Source organism: Heterodontus francisci, chromosome 30 (genome assembly GCF_036365525.1).
Source record: "Heterodontus francisci isolate sHetFra1 chromosome 30, sHetFra1.hap1, whole genome shotgun sequence".
Lineage (NCBI taxonomy): Eukaryota > Metazoa > Chordata > Chondrichthyes > Heterodontiformes > Heterodontidae > Heterodontus > Heterodontus francisci.
The window spans coordinates 22,655,843-22,676,184 of record NC_090400.1 but is presented as its reverse complement, the minus strand read 5'-3'; the positions used below and the strand labels follow the sequence as shown (position 1 = coordinate 22,676,184).

Here is a 20,342-nt window from a genome sequence, read left to right as displayed (position 1 = left end):
CTGTGCCCATTCCGATATCTTATCCCAGCACTGTACCCATTCCAATAGTATCTTATCCCAGCACTGTGCCCAATCCCAATAGAATCTTATCCCAGCGCTGTGCCCGATCCCCATACTACCTTATCCCAGCACTGTGCCGAATCCCAATCCTATCTAATCCCAGCACTGTGCCCATTGCACTAGTATCTTATGTGAGCACTGTGCCCAATCCCAATAATATCTTATCCCTGCACTGTGCCCAATCCCCATAGTATCTTATGCCAGCACTGTGCCCAATCCCAATATCTTATCCCAGCACTGTGTCCAACCCCAATATTTTCCTTTCACAGCACTGTGCCCTATCCAAATAGTATCTTATCCGGGCACTGTGCCCAATCCCAATCTCTCATCCCAGCACTGTGCCCGATCCCAAATGTATCTTATCCCAGCACTGTGCCCATTGCACTAGTATCTCATCCCAGCACTGTGAATAATCCAATTGTACCTCATCCCAGCACTGTGCCCAATCCAATTGTATCTCATCCCAGCACTGTGCCCAATCCTCATAGTATCTTATCCCAGCTCTGTGTCCATTGCACTGGTATTTTATCCCAGCACTGTGCACAATCTAACTGTATCTCATCCCAGCACTGTGCCCAATCCCAATAGTATCTTATCCCATCCCAATAGTATCTTATCCCATCACTGTGCCCATTGCACTTGTATCCTAACCCAAAACTGTGCACAATACAATTGCATCTCATCCTGGCACTGTGCCCAATCCTCATAGTATTTTATGCCAGCCCTGTGCCCAATCCCAATCCTATCTTATCACAGCACTGTGCCCATTGTACTAGTATCTTATCCCAGCACTGCGCCCAATCCCAATAGTATCTTATCCCAGCACTGTGCCCATTGCACTTGTATCCTAACCCAAAACTGTGCACAATACAATTACATCTCATCCTGGCACTGTGCCCAATCCTCATAGTATCTTATGCCAGCCCTGTGCCCAATCCCAATCCTATCTTATCACAGCACTGTGCCCATTGTACTAGTATCTTATCCCAGCACTGTGCCCAATCCCAATAGTATCTTATCCCAGCACTGTGCCCGATCCCCATACTATCTTATCCCAGCACTGCCAAATCCCAATCCTATCTTTCACAGCACTGTGCCCATTGTACTAGTATCTTATTCCAGCACTGTGCCCAATCCTCATAGTATCTTATGCCAGCCCTGTGCCCATTGCACTAGTATCTTATGCACTGTGCCCAATCCCAATTATATCTTATCCCAGCACTGTGTCCAATCCTCATAGTATCGTATCCCAGCACTGTGCCCAATCCCAATAATATCTTTTCCCAGCAATATGCCCAATCCCCATATTATCTTATCACAGCACTGTGCCCATTGCACTAGTATCTTATGCCAGCACTGTGCCCAATCCCAATATCTTATCCCAGCACTGTGTCGAACCCCAATATTTACCTTTCACAGCACTGTGCCCTATCCAAATAGTATCTTAGCCGAGCACTGTGTCCAATCCCAATCTCTTATCCTAGCACTGTGCCCGATCCCAAATGTATCTTATCCCAGGACTGTGCCCATTGCACTAGTATCTTATCCCAGCACTGTGCCCAATCCAATTGTATCGCATCCCAGCACTGTACCCAATCCTCATGGTATCTTATCCCAGCTCTGTGTCCATTGCACTGGTATTTTATCCCAGCACTGTGCACCATCCAATTGTATCTCATCCTAGTACTGTGCCCAATCCTCACAGTATCTTATCCCAGCACTGTGCCCAATCCCCACAGTACCTTAACCCAGCACTGTGCCCATTCCAATAGTACCTAATGCCAGCACTGTGCCCAATCCCATACTATCCTATTCCAGCACTGTGCGTATTGCACTAGTATCCTATCCTAGCACTGTGCCCAACCCAATTGTATTTCATCCCAGCACTGTGTCCAATCATCATAGTATATCCTAGCACTGTGCCCAATCCCAATAGTATCTTATTCCAGCACTGTGCACAATCTAATTGTATCTCATCCTAGCACTGTGTCCAATCCTCATAGTATCGTATACCAGCACTGTGCCCAATCTAATTCCATCTCATCCCAGCACTGTGCCCAATCACCATAGTATCTTATCGCAGCACTGTGCCCAACCCAATTGTATCTCATCCCAGCACTGTGCCCAATCTAATTCTATCTCATCCCAGCACTGTGCCCAATCACCATAGTATCTTATCGCAGCACTGTGCCCAACCCAATTGTATCTCATCCCAGCACTGTGCCCAATCTAATTCTATCTCATCCCAGCACTGTGCCCAATCTCCATAGTATCTTATCCCAGCACTGTGCCCATTGCACGAGTATCTTATCCCAGCACGATGCACAATCCAATTGTATCTCATCCCTGCACTGTTCCATATCCCAATAGTATCTTATCCCAGCACTGTGCCCAACCCCAATAGTATCTTATCCCGGCACTGTGCCCAAACCCAACAGTATCTTATCCCGGCACTGTGCCCAACCCCAATAGTATCTTATCCCAGCACTGTGCCCAAACCCAATAGTATCTTATCCCAGCACTATACCCAATCCCAATAGTATCTTATCCCAGCACTGTGCCCAACCCCAATAGTATCTTATCGCAGCACTGTACCCAACCCCAATAGTATCTTATCCGAACACTGTGCCCTATCCCAATAGTATCTTATCCCAGCACTGTACCCAACCCCAATAGTATCTTATCCGAACACTGTGCCCTATCCCAATAGTATCTTATCCCAGCACTGTGCCTAAACCCAACAGTATCTTATCCTGGCACTGTACCCAATCCCAATACTATGTTATCCGAACACTGTGCCCTATCCCAATAGTATCTTATCCCAGCACTGTGCCTAAACCCAACAGTATCTTATCCTGGCACTGTACCCAATCCCAATACTATGTTATCCGAACACTGTGCCCTATCCCAATAGTATCTTATCCCAGCAATGTGCCCAAATCCAATAGTATCGTATCCCAGCACTGTACCCAAACCCAATAGTATCTTATCCGATCACTGTGCCACATACCAATAGTATCTTATCCTAGCACTGTACCCAAACCCAATAGTATCTTATCCGATCACTGTACCCAATCCCAATAGTATCTAATCCCAGCACGGTCCCCAACCGCAATAGTATCTTATCCCAGCTCTGTACCCAAACCCAATAGTATCTTCTGCCAGCACTGTTCCCTTTCCCAATATTATCTTATAATAGCACTGTGCGCAATCCCAATATTATCTTATCCCAGCACCAAGCCCAACCCCAATAGTATCTTATCCCAGCACTGTGCCCAATCCCAATAGTATCTTATAACAGCACTGTTCCCAATCCCAATAGTATCTTATCCCAGTGTCATCAACAGTGCCATCAAGCAGCACTTGCTTAGCAATCACCTGCTCAGTGACGCTCAGTTTGGGTTCCGCCAGAGCCACTCAGCTCCTGACCTCATTACAGCCTTGGTTCAAACATGGACAAAAGAGCTGAACTCAAGCGATGAGGTGAGAGCGACTGCCCTTGACATCAAGGCAGCATTTGACCGAGTATGGCATCAAGGAGCCCTAACAAAACTGAGGTCAATGGGAATCAGGGGGAAAACCCTCCGCTGGCTGGAGTCATGCCTAGCACAAAGGAAGATGGTTATGATTGTTGGAGGACAATCATCTGAGCTCCAGGACATCACTGCAGGAGTTCCTCAGGGTAGTGTCCTAGGCCCAACCATCTTCAGCTGCTTCATCAATGACCTTCCTTCAATCATAAGGTCAGAAGTGGGGATGTTCGCTGATGATTGCACAATGGTCAGCACCATTCGTGACTCCTCAGATACTGAAGCAGTCCATGTAGAAACGCAGCAAGACCTGGACAATATCCAGGCTTTGGGCTATAAGTGGCAAGTAACATTCACGCCACACAAGTGCCAGGCAATGACCATCTCCAACAAGAGAGAATCTAACCATCTCCCATTGACATTCAACGGCATTACCATTGCTGAATCGCCCACTATCAACATCCTAGGGGCTACCATTGACCAGAAACTGAACTGGGGTAGCCATATAAATACCGTGGCTACAAGAGCAGGTCAGAGGCTAGGAATCCTGAGGCGAATAACTCACCTCCTGACTCCCCAAAGCCTGTCCACCATCTGCAAGGCACAAGTCAGGAGTGTGATGGAATACTCTCCACTTGCCTGGATGGGTGCAGCTCCAACAACACTCAAGAAACTCGACGCCATCCAGGACAAAGCAGCCCACTTGATTGGCATCCCATTTACAAACATTCACTCCCTCCACCACCGACGAACAGTGGCAGCAATGTGCACCATCTATAAGATGCACTGCAGCAATGCACCAAGGCTCCTTAGACAGCACCTTCCAAACCCACGACCTCTACCAACTAGAAGGACAAGGGCAGCAAATACATGGGAACACCACCATCTGCAAGTTCCCCTCCAAGTCACACACCATCCTGACTTGGAACTATATCGCCATACCTTCACTGTCGCTGGGTCAAGATCCTGGAACTCCCTTCCTAACAGCATTGTGGGTATACCTACCCAAATGGACTGCAGCGGTTCAAGAAGGCAGCTCACCACCACCTCCTCAAGGGCAATTAGGGATGGGCAATAAATGCTGGCCTGGTCAGTGATGCCTACATCCCATGAATGAATTTTAAAAAAATCACTACCTTTGAGGTCCTACTTTTCAACTTACTTCCTAACTCCCTATATTCTGCTTTTAAGACCTCATCCCTTTTTTAACCACATTGTTTGTGCCAATGTGTACCACGACCACTGGCTGTTCATCCTCCCCCTTTACAATATCCTGTAACCGCTCTGAGACATCCTTGACCCTAGCACCAGGGAGGCAACATACCAACCTGGAGTCTCGTTTGCGGCCACAGAAACACCTATCTATTCCCCTTACAATTGAATCCTCTGTAACTATTGCATTTCCACAACTTCTACACCTCCCCTGTGCAGCAGAGCCAACCGTGGTGCAGCGAATTGGGCTGTTGCTGCTTCCCCCAGAGAGACCATTCCCCCCAACAGTATCCAAAGCAGTATACCTGTTTTGCAAGGGAATAGCCACAGGAGATTCCTGCACTGCCTGCCTAGTCCTCTCGCTCTGCCTGGTGGTCACCCATTCCCTGCCTGCCTGTGGAGTCTGAGTCTGCGGTGTGACCACCTCTCTATCTGTGCTATCCATGATACTCTCCACCTCGTAGATCCTCCACAGTGTCCCCAGCCACTGCTCCAGCTCTGAAACCTGGGCTTCCAGGAGCTGCAGATGGAGACACTTCCTGCACACATGCTGGTCCCGGGCACTGGAATTGTTCCCGGCTTCCCATAGAGCACAAGGAGCACACCATGGCTTTGAGCTCTCCTGTCATGACTTAACCCTTTAAATTAAACCTTTTGGAAGATACTTAATATCAAATAATATCAATTACTCTCGGGCCCTTCTTCCCTGGTCCTTGTTACTACAGAACTCCCTAAAAACACTACTTACTATATATGAAAATAAACTATAGACCTTTCTTACCTTAGTTACTAAGCCAGCTATTTAGAGCTATTCCCTAACAGCAGTTACTCACCAACCAATCACCCTGCAGCTTTCCTGTGATGTCACTGTTGACTTTTTTTTCAAACTCTGGCAGGCCTGGACTACTGTCCCGGAAGGTAAGAGACTGGGCCTCAATCCTTGGGTTCGATTTCTCGGCTCCGCTCTCGGCATTCTCCCCACAGATCCGCTCCCGGAAGGTAAGAGACTGGGCCTCGATCATCAGGTTCGATTTATAGGCTCCGCTCTCGGCATTCTCCCCATAGGTCCGCTCCGCTCCGCAGAGAGATCAACATGACAGTTCTGCTAGTGGCTAGTAGTATCCTATATAGCTCATCTTCCCATCTGCTCTCAGGGGAGTTAATGGGGGTGAGCTGTGAAAGAAGGTAACCTCCTCAGTGCTCTCCATCCAGGCATGCTTGATCAGGTGAGAGGATCTCTTCTTGCCATCACTGGGGAAGAGGACCTCCTCCCTTTTCCTTGCAGCTTGGAGGAGAATCTCGAGGGAGGTATCGCTAAACCATGGGGCCACCTTGTGTCTTGTCTTTGCCATCCTACAGCATCCTTCTTTGGGTGGTGGGGAGGATCCAGGAGTCACTGCAGCAACGGCTTCACAGAAAGCAAATGAGTCCAAGGCAGCAATGTAAGCAGAGCTGACAGGGCTTTAAATATGGTACCAGCACGTGCTCAGGAGTCATTTGATGCTGTATTCAGCGCCTCGAATCCTGCCACCATTGTGTAATTGGCCAGGCCCCACGCCTCCATTATAATTGGCTGCCCATCACATGATTGCGGTGGGCTGACCGCACACATGATGAGCAGGGACGGCGCCCACTTCCGGGCCCGCCGTTGTGACCCACAACGTGCTCACTAAATTCAGTCCCAAGAATGCACTCATTAAATGAGAAGGTGGCACGTAGACTATCTAAAAAGTAATGCCATAGGATGCAGAGGGCACATTCCACAGGGCTAATGCCCTAGGAAACCCCAAACGATAGGTGAACCACCAATATGTTAAACAAATAAGATTTATTATATATTGTTATACCTCCTTCTCATAATCCCATCAGGTAGATGTGTATTAAATATAAAATCTCAGCAATGGCGTCTATACTCGCTCTTACAAGGGATATTACAAGGGAATCAGAATCAAGTCATATACAACATTCCAGATAATTTAATTAACTATACATTGTTCACCAAGACACAAATTAATGCATTTGTATTAATAGTGTTTCTTAACCAGAGCCACAGTTCTGTTCCACTGAGACATGACAGGTGTCCCTCGACCCTTACTCACTGCACATTAGTAGCTCAACTTATCTTACCTGACCTAATACATTTTAAGTAGTGAATAGATTATATACTTAGAGGATATATATCCAAGTAATATAGCCTGCAGAAAATAAATTGAGTGGTGCCTACCACATAATTAACTATGTCAGTTGCAATATGAGTAATTTATCCTCTGCAAACTATTGCTCACTGACACAAACTGTATTTATTTAATTGTATTAAACAGACTTTATGTCCATTGCTGGTTTCAGAAACACCAGCATTTAATTTGTGGGACATAAACAGTGATGATATATTCCACATTATTATGTTCATGATGGGTTAATGTTAGCTGTTTCCAAAGTGCATTTTGCAGCATGCAAAACTATCATTGAAAAAGTGCCAGTTATTCCCCCACTGGAAATGCACTCCAGCTTGGCCCCCCACTATTGTATAAAATAACTGCACTCCTGTCGGAAGGCAATATTTTATTTTATATCAGAATGTCCAAACAATTTAAATTTGTACGCTGGAAAGGTGCAAACATGGAGTCAAGGACCACATATAAAGGCTAAAAATCCATCTTTCCATTAATTTGCAAATTTCATATTTCTGACACTAATAGATCTTGGGTCTGATTCAGGAATTATCCATCAGGCAACAGAATCATGAACAGCAGCTTTCAAGCAAGGAGGCCTACAAAATTCAAACACACAGACCAGAAACAAATACAAGCAAAAAAAACTGAGTTCCTTTTCCTTTGTAGGTTGGGTAGCGATGGCTTGGGGGGGTCGGGGGGAGATTTGTGCAGCAGGCTACATATGGCATATAGCCTACAGTTTTGGAACTCCTGATAACATTTGTATTGTATTAAAATATACCATATTCCTCTGCGAGTTTGCTTCACTTCTCCCAACCACGCATGGATTAGGGTTGGGAGGGCACTGTCTGTGAATACAGCGACTTCACTCTCCACACAACAATCTATTTGAAAACTTAAAAATTAAATCCAGTGCAGAAAAGTGTAAAATTTGCTGCATACATCTAGTACATTTTGTTTTTAATCATTCGTGGGATGCGGGCGTCGCTGGCTCGGCCAGCATTTATTGCTCATCCCTAATTGCCCTTGAGAAGGTGGCGGTTAGCTGCAGATTGAAGCAAATGTTTCAGCTTTGTCTTTTGCACTATGTGCTGGGCTCCCCCATCGTTGATGATGGGGATATTTGTGGACCCTCCTCCTCCTGTCAGTTGCTTAATCGTCCACCACCATTAACGACTGGATGTGGCAGACTACAGAGCTTAGATCTCATCCGTTGGTTGTAGGATCTATTGCATGCTGCTTCTGCTTCACCCCAGGCTGACACTCATTTTTAGGTATGCCTGGTGCTGCTGCTGGCATGCCCTCCTGCACACTTCATTGAACCAGGGTTGGTCCCCTGGCTTGTTGGTAATGGTAGAGTGAAGGATATGCCGGGCCACGAGATTACAGATTGTGGTTGAATACGATTCCACTGCTGCTGATGGCCCACAGCAACTCACGGATGCCCAGTTTTGAGTTGCTAGATCTGTTCGAAATCTATCCCATTTAGCATAGTGGTAGTGCCACACATTGTCATGGAATGAGGTGATGATACTTGGTAGCTTTGGTGGACATCTGATCTTTGCTAGTAGTCTGAAAAGACCACATCTGCTGACGAGGTCAAAGGCTTTGGTGAGATCTATGAAAGCAACGTAGAGGGGCATCTGTTGTCGCGGCATTTCTCCTGTAGCTGGCGATGTATAGCCTCATCAGACCCCTTTCCTATCCTGAGTGGCGTAAAACAGGGCTGTGTTCTCACATCTAAACTGTTTGGGATCTTCTTCTCCCTGCTGCTCTCACATGCGTTCAAGTCTTCAGAAGAAGGAATTTTCCTCCACATAAGATCAGATGGCAGGTTGTTCAACCTTGCCCGTCTTAGAGCGAAGACCAAAGTACGTAAGGTCCTCTTCAGGGCACTCCTCTTAGCTGACAATGCTGCATTAACATCCCACACAGAAGAGTGTCTGCAGAGACTCATCGACAGGATTGCGGCTGCCTGCAACAAATTTGGCCTAACCATCAGCCTCAAGAAAACAAACATCATGGGACAGGACGTCAGAAATGCTCCATCCATCAATTTCGGCAACCACGCTCTGGAAATTGTTCAAGAATTCATCTACCTAGGCTCAACTATCACCAGTAACCTGTCTCTCGATGCAGAAATCAACAAGCACATGGGAAAGGCGTCCGCTGCTATGTCCAGACTGGCCAAAAGAGTGTGGGAAAATGGCGCACTGACATGGAACACAAAAGTCCGAGTGTATCAAGCCTGTGTCCTCAGTACCTTGCTCTACGGCAGCAAGGCCTGGACAACGTATATCAGCCAAGAGTGACGTCTCAATTAATTCCATCTTTGCTGCCTCTGGAGACTCCTTGGCATCAGGTGGCAGGACCGTATCTGCAATGCAGAAGTCCTTGAGGCGGCCAACATCCCCAGCATATACTCCCTACTGAGCCAGCGGTGCTAGAGATGGCTTGGCCATGTGAGCTGCATGGAAGATGGCAGGATCCCTAAGGACACATTGTAAGCGAGCTCGTCACTGGTATCAGACCCACCGGCCGTCCATGTCTCCGCTTTAAAGACGTCTGCAAACGCGACATGAAGTCCTGTGACATTAACCACAAGTCATGGGAGTCAGTTGCCAGTGATCGCCAGAGCTGGCGGACAGCCATAAAGGCGGAGCTAAAGAGTGGCGAGTCAAAGAGACTTAGCTGTTGGCAGGAAAAAAGACAGAAGTGCAAGGAGAGAGCCAACTGTGTAACAGCCCCAACAACCAATTTTACCTGCAGCGCCTGTGGAAGAGTCTGTCACTCTAGAATTGGCCTTTATAGCCACTCCAGGCGCTGCTTCACAAACCACTGACCATCTCTCGGCCTTACCCATTGTTTCTCAAGACAAAGAGGCCAAAGAAGAATGAGTGTCACACATCACGATGGAGGGTATCCTCAATGTGAAGATGGGACTTCGTCTCCACAAGGACTGTGTAGTGATCGCTCTTACCAATACTGTCATGCACAGATACATCTTCGGGAGGTAGATTGATGAGGGCGAGGTCAAGTATATTTTTCCCTCTTGTTGGTTCCCTCGCCACCTGCTGCACACCCAGTCCAGCAGCTATATCCTTAGGACACAGCCAGGTCAGTCAGTAGTGGTGCTGCCCAGCCACTTTTGGTAACGGACATTGAAGTCCCCCACCCAGAGTACATTTTGTTCCCTTGCTATCCTCAGTGCTTCTTCAAATTCGTGCTCAACGTGAAGAAGCACTGATTCATCAGCCGAGGGGGGCGGCGGTTGGTGCTAATTAGCAGTAGGCTTCCTTGCCCATGTTTGACCGGATGCCATGAAGCTTCATGGGGTCCAGAGTCAATATTGAGGACTCCCAAGGCAACTCCCTCCCGACTGTATACCACTGTGCCATCACTTCTGGTGGGTCTGACCTGCCAGTGAGACAGGACATACCCAGGGATGGTGATGGTGGTGCCTGGGACATTGTCTGCAAGGTATGATTCCGTGAGTATGACAATGTCAGGCTGTTGCTTGACTAGTCTCTGGGACAGCTCTCCCAATTTTGGCACAAGCCCCCAGATATTAGTAAGGAGGACTTTGCAGGGTCAACAGGGCTGGGTTTGCCGTTGTCATTTCCAGTGCCTAGGTTGATGCGGGGTGGTCCGTCTGGTTTCATTGCTTTTCTTAAACTTTGTAGCGGTTTGATACAACTGAGTGGCTTGCTAGGCCATTTCAGAGGGCATTTAAGAGTCAACCACATTGCTGTGGGTCTGGAGTCGCATGCAGGCCGGACCAGGTAAAGACAGCAACTTCCTTCCCTAAAGGACATTAGTGAACCAGACCCATTTTTACAACAATTGACAGTGGTTTCATGGTCAACATTAGACTAGATTTTAATTCCAGATTTATTAATGAATTCAAATTTCACAACATCAGGGTGGAATACAGAACTAGAATCCTGTGAATAGAGAGGGTGGCGTTTTATGTTGAAAATTCCAGCTGGCCTTATCATTTTGCTGGCCAATAAAGTCCTACCCCAAAGGATCTTACCCTCTCTGTCTCCGATCCCTCCTCAAACCCTCCTCCCTTTCCGATTTGACTTGCTGCACCCTACTACTAATGCTGCTCTGTAACCTCTGAAAATAATGGCCAAGGTTTACTTTCCACCACCCATCCAACCCAATTTGTTTCTCTCCTCTCCTGAATATGCGAAGTCTTACTGGGATGTGATTCCACAAGGACTGCAGCCCTCTGGCACCTTGACCTTCACATTAGAGCTTAGACCATGACTTTTGGGAGGCTATTCAACTGTGGATCATAGCCTTTATACACAAAGCCACTGTTTGCAATTCTAATTATTTATCAAATTCAAAAATTCCACATTCTGTCCTTTTTAAGTCAGGGCACAATCTGGACCAGTCTAGGAATATGTATTAGAAATCTATCCTTTACTACAACCAGTTTGTCACCGGACAATGCAAAAACCATAAGCAATGTCTTATTTCATTCTCTACCACAAGTCTGATGCAGATAATGTTGCTTCTGGGGTGTATCTGATATTAAAGTGATAGGCTGGTTAACAAAATTGAGGCTCATAGGAGGGTCAGTGTCAGCTTGGATAAAAAATTGGCTTAAGGACAGAAAAACCACGAGTCATAGCTGTGACGGGAATCAAACCTGCCAAATGGAAACATATTAATTTTGTCATATGGGACACTAATTGAACCTTTTTTACTGGACATTGCACATAACTTGTTTAAAAAACCAACAGAGCTAACCAGCTGAAAACATGGTTGCATGTTTGTATTCTGAGAGACAGTTGAATAGAGAGACAATGGGAGTGCTCACTGATTCAATTAACAAGATTGTCTGGGCAATGGTGATAATCAACATTCTTTTGTCTAAGAGTCAGAACTCCACCCCCTACCGAGTGTGACTAGAGAGCTTCGAAATCCAACAACCCTCCCAGAAGATGCTGTTTCAAACAAAGCGGTCACATGACTTACCTGCTGGCCAAACTGGGGGCTTTTTTTGAATTGTGCCACACAGAAACAGACTGCAATTTTAACAGAAAAGAGGAAGACTGCTACTGGATTGGCAGAAGGATGGTCTCTCTCCCTGTCTCTCTCTCTCTCTAGCAAAGTCCCATGGACCCACAGTAGCAGCTTAAGCCTCAAGACAGAGCACCTCTTCAGCCTTCTGGTACTAGAGAAGAAGGTTGTAAATTGTGCACTGGGCTCCAGCAAGAACTCCAAGACCTCAACTACAACCAAGGACTTTATATCAAAAACAAAAGACAGTAACTGAATTCCCTTTATTGACAACCCTACTTCAAATCCACACCCCCCCCCCCCCCAACAATTCTTTCTCCCCCTCTGTATCTATTTGTGTGTGTGGTTATCTCGTATGCACGCTGGCGGGTTGCGTTGCTTATTTTAGTAATGTTAACCGAGTTAGAGTGGTAAGGCTAATAAACTTACATCATTCTTGTTTAAACCTAAGAAAACCTGTCTGATTGGTTTATTTGCAATTACAATTAGAGAGCAGTGAGCAAAGACTCACTGAGGTGGTAAGCAAAAATCACTGTGGTTTTTAAAAGATAATCCCTGTTATAGCCAAACCAGAAAAGGGGCAAGAGGGGAGTCTGAGACCCCTTCCTTACCCGGTCGTAACACAGTAAATAGTTGTTTTTCAGACAGGGGAATGGTAAACAGTCGTGTTCCCCAAGGGTCAGTGCTAGGACCACTGTTTCTTTTGCTTTATATAAATGACTTGGAACTTGGAATAGAGTTTCAAAATTTGCCGATGATACTGAACGTGGAGAAGTTGCAAACATTGAGGATGATACAAAATGCCTGCAACAGGACATAGATAGGCTAGCAGAATGGGAAGCCAAGTGGCAAATGGAATTTAATACAGACAAATGTGAGATGGTGCATTTTGGCAGAATGGATAGGGTGAGGCAATATAGACTTAATGGTGCAGTTCTAAAGAGTGTGCAGGAATAGAGGGATCTGGGGGGTGCATGTGCATTGATCTTTGAAGGTGGCAGGACATTGAGAGACTGGTTAGCAAACATATGGGATCTTGGGCTTCATAAATAGAGGCATAGAATTCCCTGATCCAGGGAAGTTATGCTAAATCTTTGTAAAGCTCTGATTAGGCCTGAACCAGAATATTACATTCAATTCTGGTCACCACACTTTAGGAAAGATGTGAGGGTCCTTGAGAGGGTGCAGAGGAGATTTACCAGAATGGTTCCAGGGATGCAGGAATTTTAGTTACAAGGTTAGGTTGGAAAAGCTGGGGTTGTTCTCCCTGCAGCAAAGGAGATTGAGGGGAGATTTGATAGAGATGTACAAGTTTATGACAGGCTTAGATAAGTTAGACAGGGAAAACTGTTCCCATTAACTGATGGTGCAAGGACTAGGGGACACAGAATGAAGGTTTTGGGCAAGAGATGCAGGGGAAATGTGAGGAAGAATTTTTTTATGCAGCGAGTGGTGATGACCTGGAACTCGCTGCCCACAAGGGTGGTGGAAGTGGAGACAATCAATGATTTCAAAAGGAGAGTGGATAGGCACTTGAAGGAAATAAACTTGCAGAGTTATGGGGATCAAGCGGGGAGAGCCATGGACTCAAGGGGCCAAATGGCTTTCTTCTATGCCTATACTCTATACACACTCACGATGAACTGTACACTTTAGTCAAAGAGGGTTGAAGTCTACTTCAGGATAGACCAATACTCGCACTGACAGAAAGGGCAATTCAGCACCTTATTCTTACAGCTTGTGTGACTGCAGCTACAGGCTGCAAAAGAGTGTAGTGTGTTGGGACTGCAGAATGTGGAATTTGTGGATATTCAGACTGATCCAGGTAATCACACCTGTAGGAAATAACTTTAGTTACTCTGGCTCAGATTCGTTTAGCCGGAGTGCACTCTGACACATAAGGGAAGGGGAGGAATATCCGGGTAGTTTACTTCAGGCACACAGTCATACCAAATAGAAATACAAGTACAGAATCAGGAGTATGTTACTGATAGTCAGCAAAGTAGGGGGAACCTAGTTGAGGCAGGGAAGGAGGAAGCACTGAATCAGGTCCTATTCCACAGGTACGATATACTTGTTACCTGTGAGGAGAAGGAGAAGCATGTAGTAAAACAAAGCAGCTGTATAATGGGTAAATTTAATGTCAACCTAGCCTAGAACAATAATTCAAGGTGTAAAGGCAGCAAATTTCTGGAACAGTGTTTTAGAACCGACAAGGGAACAGGCCATACTAGGTTTAGTGATGAGCAATGAGCCAGACTTAGTGAATGATCTGATGGTAAGAGAACCTCTTCTGAACAGTGACAATGATATGATCAAATTTTATATCAAATTTGAGAGGTAGAAGAAAAAATCACGACGAAGGTTTTAAACAGGTACAAAAAGTAATCAAAAGAGCCAGTGGAATGTTGCCTTTTACCTCTGGAAGCCTGGAATACAAAAGTTAGGAAGTTGTGCTTCAGTTGTGGGTACTGAACCTCAGGAAGGATATATTGGCACAAAAACAAGAAATGCTGGATTCACTCAGCAGGTCTGGCAGCATCTGTGGAAAGAGAAGCAGAGTTAACGTTTCGGGTCAGTGACCCTTCTTCGGAACTGTCAGTTCCGAAGAAGGGTCACTGACCCGAAACGTTAACTCTGCTTCTCTTTCCACAGATGCTGCCAGACCTGCTGAGTGAATCCAGCATTTCTTGTTTTTGTTTCAGATTTCCAGCATCCGCAGTATTTTGCTTTTATTTTAAGGATATATTGGCCTTGGGGGAGATTTTCTGCAGATTTACCAGAATTATACCAGGGATTAAAGGGTTAAACTATGAGGACAGAAACATTAAAACAGCTTGCATTCCCTTAAGTTAGATGGTAGAAGGGTGATCTAATCGAGGTGTTTTAAATGATAAAAGAATGCAATAGGATAGATACAGAGCAACTATTTCCTCAGGTGATGAGCCCAGAACATGGCGGCAAAATCTTAAAATTTGAGCTAGGCCATTTCGGAAAATTAGGAAGAACATTTTCACACAAAAGGTAGTGGAAATCTAGAACTCTCTCCTCCATAAGGTTGGAGATGCTGGGTCAATTGAAATTTTCAAGACTGAGATTGATAACTTATGTTGGTAAGGTATCAATGAATATGGAACAAACATGACCTGACTGAATACGCAACAGGCTCAAGTGCTGAGTGGCTCATTCCTGTTCCAATAACATGGTGGCACAGAAGTTGAACACAGCACCACAAGTATAAGTTTGTCAGACTTTATTTTCTATTGGCTCGAGCAGTATCCAAGTCCTGGAATTTAAGCTTTAAGCACTTCTGTAGCAGATAAAATGTAGTGACATACTCAATTACACACATCCATCCTCTAGTAACCCACATTTACTGTTTAACAAACAATTTGCATTTCTATTAGCACCATCAACATAGTAAAAATTCCCAAGGCACTTCAAACAAAATTTGACATCAGGCCACATAAGGAGATGTTAGGACAGCTGACTAAAAGTTTGGTTAAAGAGATTTAAGAAGTGTCTTAAAGGATGAACGAGGTAGAGAGAAGGGTAATGTTCTTCCTAATTTTCTTAAATGGCCTAGCTCTAATTTTAAGATTATGCCTCCATGTTCTGGACTTATCACCTGAGAACATAGTTTCTCTGTATCCATCCTATTGCATTCTTTTGTCATTTTAAACACCTCAATTAGATCACCCAACTTAAGGGAATGCAAGCTATTTGAATATTTCTGTCTTCAAAATTTAACCCTTTAATCCCTAGAGATGAGGGAATCCAGAGCTCAGAGCCAAGGCAGCAAAAGGCATAGGCACCAATGGTGGTGCAATTAAATCAGGGCTGTGCAAAAGGCCAGAATTGGAGCAATGCAGCAATCTTGGAGGGTTACAGGGCTGATGTGAGTTACAGAGATAGGCAAGGGTGAGGCCATGGAGGGATTTAATAAAAGGATAAGATTTCTTTTTTAAATTGAGCCGTTGCTGCACCAGGAGCCAATGTGAACACAGGAGTGATTGATGAACAAGATTTGGTGCAAGTTAGGATATGGGCAACTGACAGACTGTAGAGGTAGATGTACACTACAACTGTAATGTTGGTAAAGCTATAGTGCAAATCCAGAATCATGGCCTAACCTGAATCCTGAGAAAAATGGAAAAAAGAGTACTCGGGAATTATGTCTTCCTCTGGGCCTGACTGCATTGCCACCATAATTGCTTTGCACTGATGCTACATTTGCAGTGTAAATGCAACCTAAGCCCACAACTACTGGCACCATCTGATGTAAAATGATTCTAGTTTTCAAAATCATTTTAGGGTCCAATATTATCTGCCTCAGAGCAGACATCAGCTATTTTGAAACTACAGAGCATAAATTCAGCAACCATATAAAACAAACAAGATTAAAATTGATTCTCTAATGTGTTATTAATCATGGAGTCAGAAACAAGAGAAAAAGTTCTATAAATAAGAATGGGAAATGCTGGAAATACATCGCAGGTCATGAAGTTATGAACTTTGCCTGACAGACCTACTCCATATTTCCAGCATTTTCAATTTTACCAAATAGTAGTGTGAATGCAGCAGTAAAACCTCCTTACAACTGACAATATTTGTAGGCGGTAATTACAAGAGTGTTGCAGCTTCTGTTTTCATGGGTGAATTTTACAAACTGCGGTTACAATAATGTGCCCACTTCTGTTTGACCACATTATCCTGAGTGTCAAAATAGTACCAAGCACACGTGAAATTCAAGTCTTGGCTCCTTTAGGCATTCATTTATTTGTTTTTGCTACTGAATAACAAGAAAAACCCTGTCATAAGCATAACAGTCACTGCCACCTCAATTAGCTTGTGAAGCTGCCATTTTTTCTCTAGATTTTCCCTGTTTTTGCGAAGCTGCATCCTTCTCCAGCGCAGGGCCTGCTCCTTCGCTAATTGCTCCCCATAGTGAGCCCTGTAGAACTCATCAAAATTGAACGTTGATTTCCCTGTGTCTGATTTACCTGATGAGCTCCAAGCCTGCGACTGTTTTGCCTTTGAAGTTTGGGATTTCTCCAAAGGTTTTTTCCCAGTATACAAATCTGCTGGAGTCAGAATCCCTCGATCATACTTCTTCCTGAGACTCACACTGCCCAGCACGGAATATGCCTCATTGATTTGAGTGAACTTCAGTGCTGCTTCCTCACTGCCTGCATTTCTGTCTGGATGGTAAATAAGTGACTGCTTGTAGTAAGCAGATTTGATCTGACTCTGGGTAGCATTGCAAGAGATTTTCAAAATATCATAGAATACTGTGTTGCTCCTTCGTGGAAGTGGAAAAGCATTATTTCTATTAGAATACCTCCTGTCATCTTTAAAGTAGCCATACGTTCTGCACTGATGCTGTACTTTGATGTCAGAATACCAGTATCGGTTACCATCCTGGGGTGATGCATAGGCATTTGTGACGATTAACTGTTTAAAAGTCTGGAAGCTCCAAAGTCCATGATGGTATTTGTCATTCATCCTCTGAGAGAACAAGGCGCGACAGGACAGGTTACTGCCTTGCCTAGCAACTCCTTTAGCGTGCATTATGCATGCATCACTGTAAACGAGTGCCCAAGCCCCACAGCACAATTCCACCACTAATGGGGATTGTTTGCCTGATGTGTGCTGTGTGCGGTATAACTGCAGCACAGTGAGGACTTGTGAGAGGCGCTGCACTAGCCGGCCCCCCTCTTCTGTTGTGCCCCAATTGGGAAGGTACCTAGGGGTAAAGAGCGGCTGCCACGGCTCCAGGTGCCCAGTCATTGCTCCGCTTTGGGCATTCGGCCTCAGTGCATTTGGGAGAAGCGGCTCCTGCTGACGGTTGGTTTCTGAACGGCCGCCGGGTCCCTGCCGAATGCCAGCGGCCACGGAGCCGTGATCATTCTCCGGAAACCAGTCAGGTCTTAAGCTGCCACCAAACATCACTTTCCCCATCCAGTTCCCCGTATCCCGGCGCGGATGAGTCTTCACACATCGACTGGCAAACGCCAGCGCCATCTTCCGAGACAGCTGCCGGGAAGGCGGGGTCCTCACCCCTGACTGACAGTTCCATCAACAGGTCCAAGATTCGTGATGGACATTACTTTCAGCCATTCACAACTATTCAGTTTCAACCTATAACAATTGTCGTTTCTTGTAAGTCCCGCCCACATTGCCTTGATTGACAGCTCAACCATGCATTTCAACAAACAGTTTCACCCCTTCCAAGTGAAACGGCGATTTACTTGTACTTCTTTCAATTTAGTATACTGCATTCACTGCTGGAAGTGGTTAGCAACTTCTGCTACCTTGGGTCCACAGTGACAATCTGGCTTTTGATACAGAGCTCAATACATGCGCATGGGATAACACCAAGCTCATGGTTTATAAGGCCTGTGTTCTCAGCACCTTGCTGTATGGCTGTGAAACATGGGCAACTTACAGCTACCAGGAAAAGAAGCTCAATAATTTCCATCTTTGCTGTCTGCGGCGCATTATGTGTATATCCTGGCAGGACAAAATCACAAATGCGGCAATCCTTTCAAAGGCAGAGCTCCCAAGTGTGTTGGCACTAATCAAACAGTGGTGTTTGGTGGATCAGACATGTCTGCAGACTGGAAAACAGTCGCATACCCAAGGACCTTCTGTATGGTGAGGTAGCCGGGACCAGATGACCAGTGGGGCACCAAAGCTCTGCTTCAAAGATGCTTGTAAACATGACATGAAGGCCCTAAATGTCGACTATCACACCTGGGAGTCACTAGCTGGCAAAAGAGGGACATGGCAACACAACCTGTAGACTGGTGTGCACGACTACGATGACCAGTTCTATAGGAGCCTGGCAAAAGGCGCCAACATCAAAAACAACAACTCACAGCTTCACTTGGCATTTTCACGTGCTGCACTTGTGGCAGATCCTGCCTCTCAAAGATTGGCCTTCACAGCCATCAACAAGAGAAGACACCCCACCTAAATGGATTTTTTGCTACATGTCCATAACCTTTCGTAGATGGAAGGATGCCAACCCCATTCGCTGCTCATGATGTGGTTTCCTCTACACTGGGGAGATCAAACGCAGACTGTGTGACTGCTTTGTGGAACACCTCTGTTCAATCTGCGTGACTCCCACCTTGCACACACTGAGCTTTCTGTCCTTGGCTAGCTACAGTGTTCCAATGAAATGCAATGTAAGCTAGAGGAACAACATCTCAACTTTCTACTGGGCACTTTACAGTCTTCTGAAATCAACACTGAGTTCAAGAATTTTGGATCATCACCTCTGCCCCCATTTTGTTTCATGTTTCTTTGCTGGTTTAGTTCATTTCTTTCTCTCTCATTTCTTTCTTATCCCCTTTCTTATCTCAGGCAGCAGTTATCCTGCCATTCACGCCATTGCTAGGCCCAACTTTAGTTTATTTACTTGTCCTATTACCACTCCTTTTGGCCTTGCAGCATGAAAACTTTTGCCATTTAATCTCTCCTGCCCTCCAGTCTATCACAGACCTTCCCTTTTGTTCTTCTCCCCCCTCACTTGCTCAAAATCTCTTACATTTCTAACTTTTCCCACTTCTGATGAAAGATCACAGACCTGAAACGTTAACTCTGTTTCTCTGTCCACAGATGCTGTCAGACCGACTGAGTTTTACCAGCATTTTCTGTTTTTATAACTGTTATTACTTGCTATCTATTATTTCACCAACTGTAACGGAAAAAGAGCAATGGCCAAGTTTGATTGCTCTAAAAGTTTCAAACATTATTGTTAATGGGGAACTTTTGAAAAACTATTCAGCGAACTTAATTTGTTTGGGGGAGAAATATGTATCATGTTCTTAAAGGTGATTGATTTGAAGCATCCATCATTGAGACTGTCTCACTGAAGAAATATTTACAAATAACAGAAAATGGGGATACTCAGCAGGCCTGTGGAGAGAAACAAAGTTAACATTTCAGGTTGATGACCTTACATCAGAAACATCTACAATCTTAGTTTTCCGTAAAGATAATGTCCTTTGTTTTTACACTAGCATCTGTGAAACCCTCTGGGAGATTTCATTTTCCCACATTAAAGTTGCTATATAAATGCAAGTTGTTTCTGTTGTAGTTACAGTAATTAAACACTTTTACTTAACTAGATTGTGGCTTTCAAAAGGGAATTGGATAAGCATTTGAAGAGAAAAAATTTGCAGCGATGCAGGGAAAGGGTGGTGGAGTGAGACTAGCTGAGTTGCTCTCGCAGAGTCCACACACACTTCTTCTTCTTCTTTGGCCTTCTTGTTTCGAAAGACAATGGGTAAGCACCTAGAGGTGGTCAGTGGTTTGTGGA

At 45.1% G+C, this 20,342-nt stretch overlaps 1 protein-coding gene across 1 annotated transcript; it reads right to left on the bottom strand.

Annotated features, from left to right (window-relative positions):
- Positions 1-14,983: 14,983 nt before the first annotated feature.
- Positions 14,984-18,064, bottom strand: LOC137346619 (uncharacterized). Its single transcript, XM_068010210.1, has one exon. The coding sequence runs from the start codon at positions 18,035-18,037 to the stop codon at positions 16,790-16,792; it is 1,248 nt and encodes a 415-aa protein (XP_067866311.1). The 5' UTR covers positions 18,038-18,064; the 3' UTR covers positions 14,984-16,789.
- Between the last annotated feature and the right edge of the window lie 2,278 nt (positions 18,065-20,342).

What these genes read in the sequence shown, in the direction of transcription:
- LOC137346619 (XM_068010210.1), bottom strand. Translation starts at nt 18,037, where the DNA reads ATGGCGCTGGCGTTTGCCAGTCGATGTGTGAAGACTCATCCGCGCCGG.